General features: G+C 40.6%; 1 protein-coding gene across 1 annotated transcript; it reads left to right on the top strand.

Annotated features, from left to right (window-relative positions):
- The first annotated feature begins 13,088 nt into the window (after positions 1 to 13,088).
- Positions 13,089 to 20,042, top strand: LOC133019109 (uncharacterized). Its single transcript, XM_061085473.1, has 8 exons — positions 13,089 to 13,486; positions 14,447 to 14,548; positions 15,259 to 15,360; positions 16,056 to 16,157; positions 16,855 to 16,956; positions 17,654 to 17,755; positions 18,457 to 18,558; positions 19,615 to 20,042. Exons 2-8 carry the CDS (start codon positions 14,447 to 14,449, stop codon positions 19,675 to 19,677), a joined length of 675 nt encoding a protein of 224 aa, XP_060941456.1. The 5' UTR covers positions 13,089 to 13,486; the 3' UTR covers positions 19,678 to 20,042.
- The last annotated feature ends 291 nt before the right edge of the window (positions 20,043 to 20,333 follow it).

Raw genomic sequence — 20,333 nt, 5'->3', positions numbered from 1 at the left:
CACACCCAACCAAACGAAGACAGCATGTTGCCACCCCCATGAGATTTCAGATAGAATGCCAGCGTTCTGGGGCAGTAAAATGTAACACAGCAGCAGTGGCGTCTGTCCCGCCACTCAGCCTCTCCTTATATGCTGATTTTGTTTCGGCTTTGTGATGATCTCTGCTGCAAAGACGGAACAACAATCCCCGCTGCTCGGTATTCATCCCTTTTGTACTGAACAGCAAGGCTGGAGAAAGGCGCAACGTTACCACCTTGAAGATGTTCTGTAAAAGGGTATTTTTTGCAGTAGGAACAGAAAAGAAACAGCATATCAAACAGACACGAATGTACAGAGGTTGAATGAACCAGTGGACTACAGCTAGGTGAGGAAGGAAAATATAGAGACAAAGGTGGTAAAGAAAATCTTGAAACCGTAGAAATATTAAATGCATTGTATACGTGTGTGTGTGGGGGGGCAGCTCATGGATTTTTTAAATCACTTTGTGTAACATTGCGAGATAGGGTTCTATTTTTTTACATTTTCACTGATTTCCCAGCTATTAATGAATGGATCTTCATTTTTTTAAAGCGAAGTAAGGGAACTGATATCTGCGAGTGTGAACCTCTGGATGAGGTATGCACTCTACTGAGTGCCATTCTGTTATTTGTTACTATTGAGAAACTGCCACCAATCCCTCTGAGATTGGTTACACATGGCAAACTGTGTCAAGTGTTCATGGCTTATTACATGGAACCAGTCATGGTATTGGTGTCTACCAAGACAATGACTGATCAACGGATAGGGAGTTTGTATGTTTAGTTGATAGGGATAGGACCATGTTGTCTGTTAATCCATCTTCTCCTTGTCATCTGGTCCTTGGTCTGCAGAGCATATAGGTCTCCAGTTCCCCAGCAAGTTGCTGAACCGAGTACATATCATACAGGTAGATTATGAAGTGGGGGTTGGGCCATTGATGTCGCCACTGGTTTCCCCTCCACAGAGAAAACTGGTATGAAGATATATAGAGAAGCGCTGATGGATAGAGCTTCTTACCACGATGCCTTTACACACTCAGAATTAATGTCAAGGTAATGAAGACTTTGAAAGTGGCAATTACCAGTGAGAAGCGCCTGTGGGACATCATGTCTCAGCCACCTAAAGAAAAAGCTGGCTTCCAAGAATGACAGGATGGAATAAAAAAACAGGATAGAGAAACGATAGCGTGACAATTTGTATCCCAATTGTTCTTAAAGAAAGGTGGATGTATTCTGTTTGTGGTGTAAATTAACCTATTAGCTTAGTCAGTAGTAAAATCGTCTCTTTTACTCCCCTAACATGAGTTACGTGATATCTTCATAGAAGGACAGACAGAAAGACACACTTAACCGAGTTTTACACCTCTTTTTTGAAACCACGTTTAATCAATGCAGGAAAATGTTAAACACGATGTTCATACTAAATCACTTGTCCCTGCCTCCTTCTGGTGCCAGGCCCAACAGGCTCAGCAGCACAGTCTCTCTGTCCCCAAACCCTGACCAATGAACCAGCCTGTCTCCCAACTGAAGAAAGAGGTGAGCAGCATTCTGTTGAATCATGGGTCAGTTGACAATTGCAGGGGTGAGTTTAAGGTCTTTTCATTTGATTACATACTATTAAACGTGATGAATTTTAACACATTATCCCCACATTATGATGTTGTGTGTATTACAATACATCATATTACATGAATCAGGCTAAAGTATGTATTACATGCTGGACAATTTGAAGCATTTAAAAAAATTGAATGCAAATTGTATTCCTCTGTTTGTTATAACTACAGTGGTGTACAAGTCCATTCAGTTGCCCATACAGACGGGTGGTGCGTTGGGGCCTAACATCCCTAGCAGCATACAACTTACAACTTCTGTTTCATTACTGGCAGGTGATTTGTTTAAACATACTGTAAGTAGGAGAAGGTAAAGGCGCATTTTCCAATGTCAGAGTGAGAGTATTGATTGTGGCTATTTTCTAGTAGCTGTTTTTACCACTGTAGACCCAGTGCACCGAACTCCAAACGTATCCTTAGAAAAGATGTGGTCACTTATTTACAAGTGCTGGCAGGCAGAGGCACTGCTTTGGGTCTATTGCAGTGAATAACTCTCGCAAAAACCAAGTGGGGCGTGCACCATAATGTAAATTGAACCTTTACAGAGTACATTAATGAAATATAAGAAGAAAGAAACAGACTCCTTAAATTGTTGTGCTTACAAGAGAAAAAATATTATTCCCACAGAAGTTAGAAATACAGAAATATACATTGTGTATGTATGAGAAGTTCCACTGATCCTCCTCCACGTCACATGAAGCACTCAGACGACTTGAGACATGTCGAGAACCATCACTGACCGAGTGGTCTGTGGAGACCGAGAGGCTGTAGATGATAGAGACTTTTGACTTTGACAATCCCATTACTGGAGCATTGTCAGCGTATGACGAGGCAAAGCAAATATACACAGAAGGGCTGGAGGAGAGGGTCGGTGAGCGGGAGATTGGGCGGGAACAGACAGAGAAAGAGGGCCGCACGGGGGGGATGGAGGGAAGCAGAGGCTTCCCCTGTCACCATCTGTCTTGTGTAGAGCATAAATCCTGCTATCTGTGTCATGCATACTGTACTGCTGCTGCCACTGCATCAGAGATCATCAGCACACACACACACACACACACACACACACACACACACACACACACGCACACACATTCTCACACAGACGGACACGACACACTTAATGTCTTCCACCCCTCGTAGCTCAATCTGTCGACGTCTGTTTCTCTGCCCCCCCCCCCTCTCGTGCGCACATACACACTGTAGAAACAAACAAACACACACACACACAGACACATTCATACTTACACACATAGATACTTTCCCCATTTTTGTTTCTGTCCTTTTGTTTCTGTTCTTTTGTTTTTACATTTTCCACTTTCTTGTCATTCTGTCATTCTCTCATTCATCTCATCCATTGTTTAATTTTCCTCACCTCATCATCATCTGCATCGCAATCTGCACTTTTAAGTCTTCATCGTCTTCTTTCTCCTCCATATCCTGTCTCCCCATATCTTTCCATCCGTTTGGTCACCCTCCCTCCGTGTCCGCCACTCTTCTTCATTCAACCAATAAAAGCCTCCCTAAATGCCTGCAGGGTGAGCCTGTTTTCTGTTTAACCCACCTTCTGTTGTATTGAAATGGCAAGCATGGCATAATCCCTCCCTTTCTCTTTACCCCTCTCCCTCCTAGTTTCTTCCCTCTTTTGTATCTGTCTGATTTATTGCTCTTTTCCATTCAGATCTTGTCTTAACCTCTGCAGTTTATTTTCATACCTCCCTTCATTTATGCATTTTCCCCTTCACTTTCTTTGTATTATGATCATCCCTGTTCATTTTTTAATCCTTTCCTCTCTTTCCTATTGCCCCCACTCCCGTCATTTCTATCTTTCATCCCCAGCCATTAATTTCCCCTTCTTCTAAATAGCTCCTTCCTCCTTGTTCTGCGTTTAAATCCTACCCTCCCTTGTCTTCTTTTCCTCTCAACCTTTTCTTCTTGTTTACCTTCCCTCAATCCCATCCATTCTCTCCTCTCTTCTCCCTCTCTCCCTTTGCAACAGCAGATCAGGGAGATTTGCATTCAGCACCTCAGACAGCTCCCCACGCAGGGAAAACACAGAGCTGCAGTGCCACCCGTTGGTCAGTGTAAGAACTGCAACGCAGACATGATTCTTGGGAGGAGGAAAAAAATATTGCTTTACTCATAACACAGGACAGATAACTTCCACATGCTCATACATATGTGAAAAAGGCTGGAATATAAGAGCGGAGAGACACATAGTCATGAGGCTGTGCCCACTAAACTCAACTCGGAAGGAACGAGCGTTAAGTCTGAGCACTGCATCTGGGAGATTCTGCTGGGAGATCTATGAGAGAGGTTAAGCTGGAAGGCCTTGGGGTAATGGCGACAATATATTACCCTCTAGTTTCATCCCACTACATGTCGGTGCTCATAGGTTCAGTGCAACTGCACGGCGCTTGAGCCAGAATGGGGATCTCAAGTCTCATTCTGTTCATGGCACCCAAAGGGAGCAAACAATAGCATCTGCTCTCCTCTGAGACGAGGAATTTAATCACCAGCACAGCCAAGGTAAGATTTGAATGTAAAGTAGCGCAGTAATGGTTTGTCTGTGTGTGCGCACTGGCGTGAGCACGTGTGCATGTGCTTGTGTGCGAGAATGTGTCTATAAAAAGGAATAGAGATGTTTATGTTGGCATTTAAACTAATAGCAAATGTCAACAAGGGAAGTGGATGGTACTTGTAGTTATTGTGTTTAAGTGTTGGGAGAAGTGGAGAGGTGTGTGTTTAGGTGCGTGCATGGGAATGTGTGTAAATGTTCAGCTTATGAACACACACAAATGAGTGTACAGAAACACACAACACACACACAGGGACACTAATCCACTGTAGGGACTATCCGTGAACTATGGCTGAACTCACACTGGGCTCTGTTGGTGTGTGTCTTTGTCTCAGCGTCCCATGACACTGGGGAGCTAGTTTGTGTGCACACAAAGTCACTGTGAAGTTGTTCGTTAGTGCGTTTTTGTATCTGACGGGTTAGTGAGAACAAAAAATGGAGAAGGACAAGGAGAAAGAAAGAGGGGGAGAAATCAAAGCAGAGCAGTGGCAAAGACATAAATAGAGGGGAACCACACAGACAAGAAAATGCGCTATCTCTCTCCTTGTCTCTATCCCTCCCTTACCCGCCCACACACAGTAGTAAGTACAATGATCACAGAAAGGTGATCTCAAAGCTTAGCCAGTCAGAAGACAGTGAGCTGACAGAGAACCAAAAGAAAAATACACACACTGAGACACAGCGAGAGAGAGCTTTGGTCAACCGTTCTCCAGTGTGTATGTTTAAATTAGCTGTTTTAATGAGGGCATGGAAATGGATAGCCTACATGTAAATGTCATATAATATATAGTACTGACTGTCTGTTTCTTTTAAATTCACACTTTTAAAATGCATTTTCTTTGCCAAATATCAGTTTCCCATTAATTGCAGGAGCCGACCATCGGTTCTAAGGTGTTGATGTGTCTAGTGAGTTATTTAACATGAAGGGATTTGATAAAAATGGTTAATGCTTTAGACAGCACAGCAATAATTAATTTACAATGAAAACCTAAATAGATTCGTAATACTAGAAATGTTATATGTAACAGATATGAATGTGTAAATGAAGAACATTAAATAAACATAGAAGCCCTTTCTAAACTTCTGAACTCAATTCCTTGTAATTAGTGAGTCCTCCTCAAACAGTTCTACATTATACTCTCACTTTTATTTGTTTGTGTGCTGGACGTTGTGTGCAGAGCTTTTGATATGCAGTCTATGCTGCAGAGTGAAGTTACAAAACATTGTGTTCATCCTACCTGGTTTAGCTGCAGATCTTGTCAGTGTTTTTCATAAAGTGAAACTGAATTTGCTCAATTAATGTTCATGTTTGTGATTTATACGTTTCAATGCTCTACTGTTGTAATTTTATTATACATGCCATGTCGGATATTTCAGAGGTCTGTTAAGCGACTGACACTCTTTAGACTCAAGATCACAGCTTTTCAAAAATACACATACCAAGTGTGAAGCTGATTAGATGAATTGTTTGTGAGGAACGTGTTCCACATATAGACAGACAGATGTTAGTGGATTTAGTCGGTTGAATCTTGCAAGAAATCCTAGCAATGAAAAGTCAAAATTCTAATGATACCAAATGCCTTAAATCCCTTCAAATCCTAGATATTGTCTTAGATCCGACTCGATATTGTCTTGATTATCCACTAAATTTGCAATTTGAAATAAATAGCTTGTAAAATAGTATATTAATGATGAGCTCTTTCACATTACCATTGTCATTACCTAGCAGTAATTATTTGTAAAGGAGGCAGGGGAGATGGTTGCACCTCGGATTTGTGTGTATTCATTGGTTGTTATTTCGATAAAGTTACACATCCCATTAAAATGTTAGGTGAGGTTCGATTCAAACTTTATACCTCTTTGCTCACTGGCAAGTACAAAACTCAATTGGTAGAGGCAGCAAGCAAATCAGCAGGAGAGAAGAAAAAAGGCTCCACAGATGCATTCAGCCACCTTAAAATACAACTTACACACACGGCCGTGCACGGAGATACACACTCTGAGGGCAGAGGAACTCGGCATTGGTCTGTCACACAGTGTTGAACACGACGGGGATCAAACGTACACACACACACACTCACATAAACGCACAGCTTGACCACCCATCACTGCCCTCTGATTACCACCAGCTTCCACAGCCACCCTCACTCCCCTCTCTCACTCCAGTGATTCTCTCCCTTCTTTCTCTGCTCCCCCACCGATTCATCCAATCACCCACTCTCTTCATCCATCCCTACAACCTCCTCCGCCTGACTCCCACCTTTTGTCACCGTTGCTCACCCTCTCATTTCTTTTCACGCCACAGTCTTTGCTAACTTTCCTATCCTGCACATTAACATACAAAAAGCCTCTACCGCTTTCCAGGCTAAAGTGCTCGGAGACTTAATCAGTCAGAAACATAGTCACTTACCAGCTCAATCACTCACTTCATTAGTCAGATGTTTGCTCGCCCGTTCATTTACCTGTGTTCTTTCTGAGGCTGAGTCATTCATGCTGACTCACTCTCGCTCTCTCGCTCTCTGCTTGTTAAGATTGTTTATTGAAATTTAGTTTGCATCGGTCATGCAGTTCACTGTCAGTTAAACCCCTCCCCTGAACCGTATGGTCCAATGATTGATATAAAGGGTATGGAGGGTGGTGTAGTTATTATTATTTATTATTATTTATAATAATAATTTTCATCTCAAAACAAGTCAGCTGAAAAAATTAAAAAAGGTAAACCAGAGAATTGTCAAGTTTTTAATTCTGCAAACATTAGCATCAGTATCTATATCTTGCTGCAATTTGCCAGCTAGACTACCTGCTAAAAAACAAAAAGATGGCTTTGCCTTCCTTTTTTAAAATCAATAATTTTGGGTCGTAAATCATTTGTATTGTAATCTTCAAACATCATGGGAAGTTTCACAAACAAAGCACGAAGGGCTAATGGGGGGTAGGTTCAGCAAACAGTCAATTGTCGGCATAAGTTTACTTCTACAACAAAAAGAGACACACACACACACACACAATCACAGACCGACACTGATTTCCTGCAGCTTTAATGTGTGGTTACTGTCAGAGTCATGGTTCAGTCAGTACACGAGCATGTGTGTTTGTGTGTTTCCATGTGGGTGGCAAGTCAAGCACCGCAGTACTTGTGGCCTAGTGTGTTCATCGATACGTAAACAGAGTCACACTCATGCTGGGACGTGAAAGGTTTCGCATCCCTGGTGTTTTCCTCAGGGCGTGTCTTTGCGTGCATGAGTTTATACACACAAGTGTGTGTCTGTTTGTGTCTGTTATTTGTGCCATTTAATTTGCAGTTTTCTCCTGTGTACACAACCCTTAATTGCCTAGTTGGGCTCTGACCCAAATTAACATTCACGTCTAAAACCTCCCTCTAATGCACTGTCACAGTGCATGAACATGCACACCTAATATCAAATTAAGACACCCGAGTACACTTTCCTCACAAAAACAAAAAGTGTACTTAATCACCAGGCAGTTATATTAGCACCATCTCCTCTTCTGCTGCACTGCTCTGGCTGGAGGATTGTCCATTCCCTCATGATGCAGCATATAAACCCAAGCGATAATCGGGCTTCTGCTCACCTCTTTGGGATCTCAAGTTTATCCTCACGGAACTCAAGAGAAAGAGAAGCATTAAAAGCAACAGAGTGTCTGAAAGAGGCAGCTCGAGGGTGTGAAGGAGAGGCGAGTTGGAGACTAGTCACTGACATACTGAGAGAACAGATTATCAATAAATGAGTCATGGTTTGGGCAAAGAGTAAACATGTGATTGACAGAAAACACAGACTGAGAAAATAAACAAGTCAGCACAACACATCATAGGAAATGTGGGAGTGTACAGTCATACTGTCTATCACTGAATAAAAGAAAATCTTATATGCAAGTCAAGTTGGATTTAAAAAGAGTCTATGAGCTTTATAGCCCTGGCAACCGGTCAGGGTTGTGACTCGCAACTGGACGGACGTCTTTCCCAGCATGCAATTGTATGAAGGCAGAAGAAAAACTAATGTTTGCTCGATTTCGAAGATCTAAGTTTTAAGCTTAGTTTAAATGTAATTAAAACATGAATTTGAGTATTTTTCCTGCACATACTTTGGGATTTTTTCAGACTCAATGCATTAAACATACTCAGTAGAAACATAGACCCTCCAGCCTACTTAACATGCTTCTTTCTGGGCTGTGAGGAAACTCACATGAGAGCAGGAAAACCCTGGATCTGCTTAAATCATTCACTCTTAGTACCTTAAAAGAGCTGATCCCCTCCCTGTTCAAAAGTCTGCCATTTTAAAAACCCTCAATTCAATTCATCCATTCGTCAAGTAGATGGAAATATGGGAAAGTATCCACATTTTGAACTTGTTGATTTGGAGCATGAGAAATAATTACACACGACATAGGACGTAAGCTCTCTTTTTATTCTTTACACAACTATTTCTACTACTATCATTTTACATGTGCACAACAACTAACACTGAGAGCCGTACCATTTATGCCTAGTATAAAAACTAAAGGTTTTGGTGTCATCCCACTTGTATGAGAGACTCTGTTTTAGGCTTTATTGTGCATTTTCACTGGGGGCATTTGGAAAAGATCCAATTTTTGTCTTAAGTCATGTTTGGATTAAACATTTTACACTATGGTTTGTTTGAATTGTACTCAACCTTTAAATGATCCATCCAGCACTCACCAATGTTTCCTGAGTTAGATCAGTCTCAGGTTATCCGGCCACAAGTGGACAGAGGCAGTGAGACATCGGGGCTCTATCAGCTCGACATTTTTCTCATTTGAAATAGTAAAACAAATGGAAATTTAATAGCATGTGTGGTGGTTTACTATGGAGTCAGGCTGCCACAAATATATCAATGTATGTAAAATACTGAGAAGGATACAAATATTTTCAGTTCTTTATGAAACTGTCACAGGTCAAAGGAATGCCGACCGAGTAGGCGATGTTTCAGTGTGGCCAGAGGTTATATTTGTTCTCACACTGGTAGAAAACTGTAGCCATGCATCCTCAATGCCCCTTGGGTGAACTTACAGCTGTATGTAAATCCGTCCACTTGTTCCGTGATCACCCGAGACAGACGTGTATGTCAGGTCTGAACAGGGCCATGTTGGCATTTGATCTGCTGCACGAGTCATTAGCATTTGTCCCCCTCACGACTCACACGATGGCCGCGTGGGTCAATGACTCACATGACCTCAACTACTGTTGATGACCGCACAAAAGGTTAAATACCCTGGACTTCCCGCTAACTGACTGGATGAGAGGGGACGTGTCTTCAGGAACCTTGAGCAGTAACTTCGTTTAGCACTTAGCAATGCTTTGACTTGAATGACTCCAGCCGCGTTTACAACCTGGTATTAAAATCTGTCTTGGGTGATTCGATGACTAGTGCCATGCCAGGTTGAAAACTCTGCGGCTGCATTTTACAATGATGCAACTGTTTAAATATGTTGAAGAAGGTCTATTATTTGCGCAATCTACGTTTGTAGCCTTGCTCTTTCTGCAACTAACCATCCAAAGGTTTCTTGTCTACAGTGGCACATGCATCCTCTTAACACCAGGTCGTGAATACCCAGTGTACATGAGTGAAAATGTAGCAGTGTGGATGTATCCTGATCTTTCTGTCTCTCTCTCTCTCCCTCTTACATCAACACACTGACATGCACAATAACACATTTACATCTGACACATCTGTAAACTCAGACTGGCAAAAGAGCCCACAACACTTACATACATGTGTTGCAAAGCTGTGAAATGTCATCCTCAGAGCTGTCCTCTTGTGACCTGATCACCTAAGATGAATGTTTGTACCAGGTGTGAGCAGGGCCTAAGGCTTGAAGCTTGATAGCGTAGTGACACTCAGAGGACTAGTTAGTGAAATGCTGCCGGCGAACTAGCCATTAGTGTGTTATTCAGCCCAGCCATATTAGAGCCAGCGCTCTCGCAACAGCTCTCAGAACTTCTCTCCGTTTTCTTTAACTGTTGTTTACCTGCTTACTCAAAAGATGTTTTCTTGTCTACAACTCATGTCTTATAACTGTTTGCATCAATTTCTCTTTAATGAAGATGATTTTGCTGGGTCACAGCAGGTTGCATGTATCATCTGAAGAGAACATACTTGTCATGATTCTGCCCCCTCTTCTGAACATTGTAATACTTTGTGTTTGGACATTTTGAAAATACTTTTTTTGAGTTTTGATTTTTGTTGTAGACTTGCAGTTTCCATGTGTTTGGACATTGTGTATTTTGATTTCTGTTTTTACGTTTTGTTATCTTTTGCTCTCCGGTGTGTCTTTGCCTCAGTTTAGTCACTTTCTGTTGTTCCCTTGTGTTGTCTTGGTCACTGTTTTAGTTTGAACTTCTTGCCCTGTGTCTCTCTCTCACTTTGCTTCCTATCTATGTCTGTTTTCCCTCCTTTGTTGATCACCCGCCCTTCTTAGCCTCACCTGTGTCTTGCTAACTCACATATTGAATCCCTGTGTTTCCTCGACTTCGTGCAGGTGTAAGAAGGAAGGCATGAGTGTGCCAATGTACGCAGATTGCTTGAATAACAACTTGTCTCCTACACCTGTCAGCAGTTGTATCATTGTAAAATATCTTTGTGAGGACCAGTTTGAGCATATAACCAACAGAGTGAGGACAGTTTGGGAGAGTGAGGACATTTTGGCCGGTCCTCACTTTGTGACCCCCCTTTAATGGACTGTTTGGGGGTTAAGAGCTGCTCTCAACAGGTAATGAAACATGCAAGTTTCTGCTTCAACCCAACAGATAAAGCACCACTATTCAGTAGTACTTACTCAGGTGATATAAAGCGGATCTGATGACGCTGTCAACATGAAGTATGGAATTGCAGCTGAGCTTTGGGATGACCTTACACTTCTTTTACCTCATCGTTAAACATTATGGACAATGGGCCATGTGATTTTTAACTGAGATTCCAGTTCGGGGATCATCAATTCTGTTTATATCTATTGAGCAGTAAACTTATTTTTACAGTCCACAAATTGATGTCTCCTGTGCAGTTAATGAAGATGTTCATTGGATGCAACTCTTGAGGTGAAAAGGCAAAATAAGCTATCACACCTTGTTGCTTTTGTGCAGCGATGCAGCGGATGGTATGGATGATATGCTATCTGATTGTCCAGACTGTGTTCTCTATGAAAAATAAGGGTGAATTTTATCTGTTGAACAAGACAAAGAGCGTACTGTTGTTCTGTTGTACTGCTGGATTCTCACATACGGCCACTTTCTATTTTTTGGTCTTTTGCAAGCATGTTGTGTATTATGTCACCTCCTTTGTTTTTTGGGTCTCATCATCACTGACGACAGTTTTTTGTACCCGTGTTTAACTCTTTAAATGAGAGCAAATTAAGAAAAAAATATTTCCTATCATCAAGACAATATAAACTTTTTTAGCTGAAAACCTGGATCTTGTTGACAGATTTGTGTGGACTCGACATTTACACAACTAGGATGTAGCAATGTCAATAAACAACTCACAGAAAGAATGTCGAATCCTGCCTCACACTCAAAGAGGTGAGAGGAAAGTGACAGATACAAGGGTGTTTGAAGAGGATACAAAGAGTGACAGGGTGTGGGAGGGACAGTGTAAAAGAGACTGGAACAGCAAGACAAGAGAAAGTGATGACAGCTGGTATTCTGACTGCTGTGTCAAACCTGACCTGAAATGTGGTGTGTGTGTGTGTGTGTGTGTGTGTGTGTGTGTGTGTGTGTGTGTGTGTGTGTGTGTGTGCACTCGTATTTCTTACTTTGTGAGGTCCAGTGGCAAGGAGCACACCCACGGTGTGGGGCCCTGAAACGGTGTGGGGCCCTAAATGGTGGGCCCCACACCGTTTATTGCTTTAAATGAGCTCAGGAACCTCCCCTCATGCCCCCCTTGCTTCTTCTTCACTTGGCCCACAAGGTAACAAAAAGTGGAAAAATGTGTGTGAAATTATTTGCTCTCTACTGCCCCCTACTTCCGGTTTGGCCATTTTGGCCCACACACACCAGCTACAAGTGTGTAACCTTTCAGCCAATGATACGGGACGTGGGCGGGGCCTAGCGAATGCCGTGTTGTGGACCGGGCCTGCTGCTTAATGGATGACAGGTAAGCTGGATAGTTTTAGTGGAGCTTGACTTGGTTTGTATGACATTTTATTGTTCCTCCCCACAGTTTCTTACAACTGCAGTGCAACAATTTCACCATTGAGGATTAATAAAATATTTTATCCAGATCTCTAGCTGCTAATGTTAGCATCGGATTGCTAGCTGCTAATATTAGTGTTGTATCACTAGCTGCTAATAATAGTGTATTATCACTGCCAAACCTTAGCACCGGATTGCTAGCTGCTAATGTTAGCATCGAATCGCTAGCTGCTAACATTAGCATCGGCTCCCTAGCTACTCATGTTAGTGTCCTATCTCTGGCTAACGTTAGCATCGGATAGCTAGCTGCTAACGTTAGCATCGAATCGCTAGCTGCTAATATTAGCATCGGATCCCTAGCTGCTCATGTTAGTGTCCTATCTCCGGCTAACGTTAGCATCGGATAGCTAGCTGCAAACGTTAGCATCGAATCGCTAGCTGCTAATATTAGCATCGGCTCCCTAGCTACTCATGTTGGTGTCCTATCTCTGGCTAACGTTAGCATCGGATAGCTAGCTGCTAACGTTAGCATCGAAACGCTAGCTGCTAATATTAGCATCGGATCCCTAGCTGCTCATGTTAGTGTCCTATCACTGGCTTATGTTAGCATCGGATTGCTAGCTGCTATTATTAACAGCAGATCACTAGCTTCTTATAGTAGCACAAGATAGCTGGCTGCTGATGGGCTGATCAATATGAATTATTACTATTATGCTGTTTTTGTTTGCCTTTATGTTAATATAAGTATTTAAACATCACTGCAGCATCAGTATTCCAGTTTGCCTTTAAAAAAGGGCATATGTGTATTGTGTATTACATGGTTGATCCTATACAAGTATTATTTTAATAAGAAGAATGGCTTCATGAGTTGAATGCTGGGGTTCATGATTACTAGTGAATGTTATTATGCTATTGGCACAAACCTCTTGGACACACCTGTAGTTCTGATGACTAATCCTAGATAATAAATACTTGTTTGCTGTCTAATTTGAAAATGATTTTCACAGAGCCACAATGTTAAAGAGGAAGAGGATCCAGCCTGCAGTGGATGCAATATCGTGGGTTCTGTCTTAAAGGGACAAGCAGTGTTTTATAGAAAAATATATTGATAATAATAAAGGTAAGAAGCATGTCTGGTCCAGTGGGTGTAGCATATTGTGCATTCCTCAGTACTATTCATTAATATTTACATGTGGTATAAATATATATTTAAAAAACATCTCAGAAGCAGACATTTAAAAACAAAAAACAACTTGTTTATGGCTGCTGTTTTAGTAAAATGAATGCAGCCTTGTATGGGCAATTTTACATAAGACTGGCTTCTATCATAAATATTTACATTAAATATAGTTGAAATAGATTAAATTGCATCACATTGTTTTCAGTTGTATATTGCTTGTGTTATAAATACATATCCTTGTTGTTGGAGAATGATTACATGCTAGCTCCAACTTATTTAAAAAAGGGCTGCATAATTAATCAAATAGTAATTGTGATCATTATTTTGGTCTTCCACAATTAAATAAACATGATCGACTGACTATTGACATTTAAAATGCAGGTTTCGCTAACAGAAAGCTCTTATACGCTGCATATAAAATCAAGTAGTCCCTAAACTAATATGTTGTGTGCATCGTGCATTGGCAGCCTGAATATACAATTCCTGGATGTTGTGGCTGCACTCGAGAGTAGAAAAGGGATATCCAGAGTAGACAGCTAGACAAAAACCAGAGGCAGAAGCTAGTCCCTTGAAACAAATCATCGTCCCATTGTTTTTGAGGTAATTCAGATTTAGGAGAGTTGTGATCATTAACAACAAAAATCATATCCAAAGAGTGCATGTCACTTGCCTGCTCCACAAATATTAAACCCCCTGAAAAAACACAATGAACTGCAGTTCGATAAATGCATGAAGGCCAAGAAGGAGAATATTGTATTGGGTGACGAAATAATATTTCTAATGTCTAAATGTTTGTATTCCTCCATTTATATAGAATTGATTGTGATCTGTGTTTTGAAAGATAATTATGTGATTTCTCAGAACTAAATATTACTTTTTGTTTTTTTATCTGAATTGCAGATGACCAACTTGCAGCCTCCTGCTGTGGCAGTAGAGACCCAGATATTAAAAGCTGATCCGAGCTCCCATGGAGATTCAAATACAGACAGTTCAAACTCACAGGTAAAAGAATGATGAAGACGCTGTCATCACAAACTGTTTATGTTGATCTCTACACTATCTAGTTCATTAACGAAGATATTATGGTGTTGATATAGCATTCTGATGCAGCTTTTCATTGAGGGTTATGTGTTATGGGTCATGTTCATTGGTTGATGTGGTAGACTTCTGATTGAAGGAACATAGTTTATGACCAGTGAACCTCACTAAAACCACACACACACATCTCTAGTATTTTCCTTATGGGGCCTTATTCATCTCACACACACACATTCTGTTTCTAGTGATGCTTAGTGGGGCCCTCCCGTTTGGATCCAACTTTTAGAGATTTTACTCGAACATACACACACTCATAAACGTGTCTAGTGATACCCTTATGGGGCCCTCCCATTTGGAGCTCACTTTAAGAGATTTTACATCAGTAAGGCAACTCCTCTCATTATCTAAACCAAGTTATTACGGACATAATATTAAACTCTCTGAACTGTTATATGTTTAAAAAGGGTATTTTGAATGTGATCGCTTCAGCCTCTTATATGTTGTTATGGCTGTAGTTCAGATCTTCAGAAACGTCTGTGCCACACACTTAGCTTTAGTTATATGCTGTTTTAGAAACGTTTATCACAGAGCTGACTTTTATAACTTGTCAATACCTTCACAAACCTCATCAGCATCAATTCATTATGTGTTTTTGTTTTTTATCTGAATTGCAGATGACCAACTTGCAGCCTCCTGCTGTGGCAGTAGAGACCCAGATATTAAAAGCTGATCCGAGCTCCCATGGAGATTCAAATACAGACAGTTCAAACTCACAGGTAAAAGAATGATGAAGATGCTGTCATCACAAACTGTTTATGTTGATCTCTACACTATCTAGTTCATTAACGAAGATATTATGGTGTTGATATAGCATTCTGATGCAGCTTTTCATTGAGGGTTACTCATTGGTTGATGTGGTAGACTTCTGATTGAAGGAACATAGTTTATGACCAGTGAACCTCACTAAAACACGCACACACACATCTCTAGTATTTTCCTTATGGGGCCTTATTCATCTCACACACACACATTCTGTTTCTAGTGATGCTTAGTGGGGCCCTCCCGTTTGGATCCAACTTTTAGAGATTTTACTCGAACACACACACACTCATAAACGTGTCTAGTGATACCCTTATGGGGCCCTCCCGTTTGGATCTCACTTTAAGAGATTTTACATCAGTAAGGCAACTCCTCTCATTATCTAAACCAAGTTATTACAGACATAATATTAAACTCTCTGAACTGGTATATGTTTAAAAAGGGTATTTTGAATGTGATCACTTCAGCCTCTAATATGTTGTTATGGCTGTAGTTCAGATATTCAGAAATGTCTGTGCCACACACTTAGCTTTAGTTTTATGCTGTTTTTGAAACGTTTATCACAGAGCTAACTTTTGTAACTTGTCAATACCTTCACAAACCTCATCAGCATCAATTCATTATGTGTTTTTGTTTTTTATCTGAATTGCAGATGACCAACTTGCAGCCTCCTGCTGTGGCAGTAGAGACCCAGATATTAAAAGCTGATCCGAGCTCCCATGGAGATTCAAATACAGACAGTGCAAACTCACAGGTAAAAGAATGATGAAGACGCTGTCATCACAAACTGTTTATGTTGATCTCTACACTATCTAGTTCATTAACGAAGATATTATGGTGTTGATATAGCATTCTGATGCAGCTTTTCATTGAGGGTTACTCATTGGTTGATGTGGTAGACTTCTGATTGAAGGAACATAGTTTATGACCAGTGAACCTCACTAAAACACGCACACACACATCTCTAGTATTTTCCTTATGGGGCCTTATTCATCTCACACACACACACATTCTGTTTCTAGTGATGCTTAGTGGGGCCCTCCCGTTTGGATCCAACTTTTAGAGATTTTCCTCGAACACACACACACTCATAAACGTGTCTAGTGATACCCTTATGGGGCCCTCCGGTTTGGATCTCACTTTAAGAGATTTTACATCAGTAAGGCAACACCTCTCAATATCTAAACCAAATTATTACAGACAGGATATTAAACTCTCTGAACTGGTATATGTTTAAAAAGGGTATTTTGAATGTGATCGCTTCAGCCTCTTATATGTTGTTATGGCTGTAGTTCAGATCTTCAGAAACGTCTGTGCCACACACTTAGCTTTAGTTATATGCTGTTTTAGAAACGTTTATCACAGAGCTGACTTCTGTAACTTGTCAATACCTTCACAAACCTCATCAGCATCAATTCATTATGTGTTTTTGTTTTTTATCTGAATTGCAGATGACCAACTTGCGGCCTCCTGCTGTGGCAGTAGAGACCCAGATATTAAAAGCTGATCCGAGCTCCCATGGAGATTCAAATACAGACAGTGCAAACTCACAGGTAAAAGAATGATGAAGACGCTGTCATCACAAACTGTTTATGTTGATCTCTACACTATCTAGTTCATTAACGAAGATATTATGGTGTTGATATAGCATTCTGATGCAGCTTTTCATTGAGGGTTACTCATTGGTTGATGTGGTAGACTTCTGATTGAAGGAACATAGTTTATGACCAGTGAACCTCACTAAAACACGCACACACACATCTCTAGTATTTTCCTTATGGGGCCTTATTCATCTCACACACACACACATTCTGTTTCTAGTGATGCTTAGTGGGGCCCTCCCGTTTGGATCCAACTTTTAGAGATTTTCCTCGAACACACACACACTCATAAACGTGTCTAGTGATACCCTTATGGGGCCCTCCGGTTTGGATCTCACTTTAAGAGATTTTACATCAGTAAGGCAACACCTCTCAATATCTAAACCAAATTATTACAGACAGGATATTAAACTCTCTGAACTGGTATATGTTTAAAAAGGGTATTTTGAATGTGATCGCTTCAGCCTCTTATATGTTGTTATGGCTGTAGTTCAGATCTTCAGAAACGTCTGTGCCACACACTTAGCTTTAGTTATATGCTGTTTTAGAAACGTTTATCACAGAGCTGACTTCTGTAACTTGTCAATACCTTCACAAACCTCATCAGCATCAATTCATTATGTGTTTTTGTTTTTTATCTGAATTGCAGATGACCAACTTGCAGCCTCCTGCTGTGGCAGTAGAGACCCAGATATTAAAAGCTGATCCGAGCTCCCATGGAGATTCAAATACAGACAGTGCAAACTCACAGGTAAAAGAATGATGAAGACGCTGTCATCACAAACTGTTTATGTTGATCTCTACACTATCTAGTTCATTAACGAAGATATTATGGTGTTGATATAGCATTCTGATGCAGCTTTTCATTGAGGGTTACTCATTGGTTGATGTGGTAGACTTCTGATTGAAGGAACATAGTTTATGACCAGTGAACCTCACTAAAACACGCACACACACATCTCTAGTATTTTCCTTATGGGGCCTTATTCATCTCACACACACACACACACATTCTGTTTCTAGTGATGCTTAGTGGGGCCCTCCCGTTTGGATCCAACTTTTAGAGATTTTCCTCGAACACACACACACTCATAAACGTGTCTAGTGATACCCTTATGGGGCCCTCCGGTTTGGATCTCACTTTAAGAGATTTTACATCAGTAAGGCAACACCTCTCAATATCTAAACCAAATTATTACAGACAGGATATTAAACTCTCTGAACAGGTATATGTTTAAAAAGGGTATTTTGAATGTGATCGCTTCAGCCTCTTATATGTTGTTATGGCTGTAGTTCAGCTCTTCAGAAACGTCTGTGCCACACACTTAGCTTTAGTTATATGCTGTTTTAGAAACGTTTATCACAGAGCTGACTTCCGTAACTTGTCAATACCTTCACAAACCTCATCAGCATCAATTCATTATGTGTTTTCGTTTTTTATCTGAATTGCAGATGACCAACTTGCAGCCTCCTGCTGTGGCAGTAGAGACCCAGATATTAAAAGCTGATCCGAGCTCCCATGGAGATTCAAATACAGACAGTTCAAACTCACAGGTAAAAGAATGATGAAGATGCTGTCATCACAAACTGTTAATGTTGATCTCTACACTATCTAGTTCATTAACGAAGATATTATGGTGTTGATATAGCATTCTGATACAGCTTTTCATTGAGGGTTACTCATTGGTTGATGTGGTAGACTTCTGATTGAAGGAACATAGTTTATGACCAGTGCACCTAACTAAAACAAGCACACACACATCTCTAGTCTTTTCCCTATGGGGCCTAATTCATCTCTCACACGCACATCTCTAGTCTTTTCCTTATGGGGCCCAATTCATCTCTCACACACACATCTCTAGTCTTTTCCTTATGGGGCCCAATTCATCTCACACACACACATCTCTAGTCTTTTCCTTATGGGGCCCAATTCATCTCACACACACACACATCTCTAGTCTTTTCCTTATGGGGCCCAATTCATCTCACACACACACATCTCTAGTCTTTTCCTTATGGGGCCCAATTCATCTCACACACACACATCTCTAGTCTTTTCCTTATGGGGCCCAATTCATCTCACACACACACATCTCTAGTCTTTTCCTTATGGGGCCCAATTCATCTCTCACACACACATCTCTAGTCTTTTCCTTATGGGGCCCAATTCATCTCACACACACGCACATCTCTAGTCTTTTCCTTATGGGGCCCAAATCATCTCCCACACACACATCTCTAGTCTTTTCCTTATGGGGCCCAATTCATCTCTCACACACACATCTCTAGTCTTTTCCTTATGGGGCCCAATTCATCTCTCACACAAGGCAACACCTCTCAATATCTAAACCAAGTTATTACAGATATAATATTAAACTCTCTGAACTGTTATATGTTACATGTATTTTGAAGGTGATCGCTTCAGCCTCTTATATGTTGTCATGACAGTAGTTCAGATCTTCAGAAACGTCTGTGCCACACACTTAGCTTTAGTTATATGCGGTTTTAGAAACGTTTATCACAGAGCTGACTTAAGTAACTTGTCAATATCTTCACAAACCTCATCAGCATCAATTCATTATGTGTTTTTGTTTTTTATCTGAATTTCAGGTGACCAACTGGCAGCCTCCTGCTGTGGCAGTAGAGATTGGAAAGCAATCAAGTTTTTCATAAAAAATAGGATCACTGCAATGAAAAGTAAAATGTAATGAAATGCCATGTTGTTTGAGACAATTTGCACTAACCTCACTCTTCAGGTTCCTACACACAGGTTATTTATTGTTTTTGAGTGTGTATTTAATATTTTCGGGTGTGTTATGTGGAATGTGCCTGCCATTATGGGTTGGCCTGGGTCTATACCCTAAGTAAAAATAATTAAAAACAAGCTCTTGCCAAGAGCAGCTTTCTTTTTTACACAAAACTTTGTTTTGTACAATGTTTGTATTTAATATTTTCTAGTTATGTTAAATGTACCTGCCATAATGGGTTGGTCTGAGTCTATACCCTAAGTTTAAAAAAAATGTTTTTGAGAGCAGCTTTTTGTCCACAAAACATTGTTTTGTAAAATGTTTCTTGAATAAAAGTCTCCATGATACAGATATGTTGAGGAGGATGTCATTATTTGACTACCACGTCACTGAGCTAACCAGGGATGTGAATTGGTTGGTAAGAGGGAAAAGAGACAAGATGCAGAATGTATGAATTGTACACAGAAAAGTAAATAACTGATGCAGTTGATTGTACCAGCTGTTGTGATTATATCCTAAAATGGTTTGCATCAGTCAAATCATAAGAATCTTATCGTCCAAAAATACTATTAGTGTACTTAA

This window comes from Limanda limanda, chromosome 2, assembly GCF_963576545.1.
Source record: "Limanda limanda chromosome 2, fLimLim1.1, whole genome shotgun sequence".
In the NCBI taxonomy this organism is placed as follows: domain Eukaryota; kingdom Metazoa; phylum Chordata; class Actinopteri; order Pleuronectiformes; family Pleuronectidae; genus Limanda; species Limanda limanda.
This window is presented reverse-complemented; position numbering and strand designations above follow the sequence as displayed.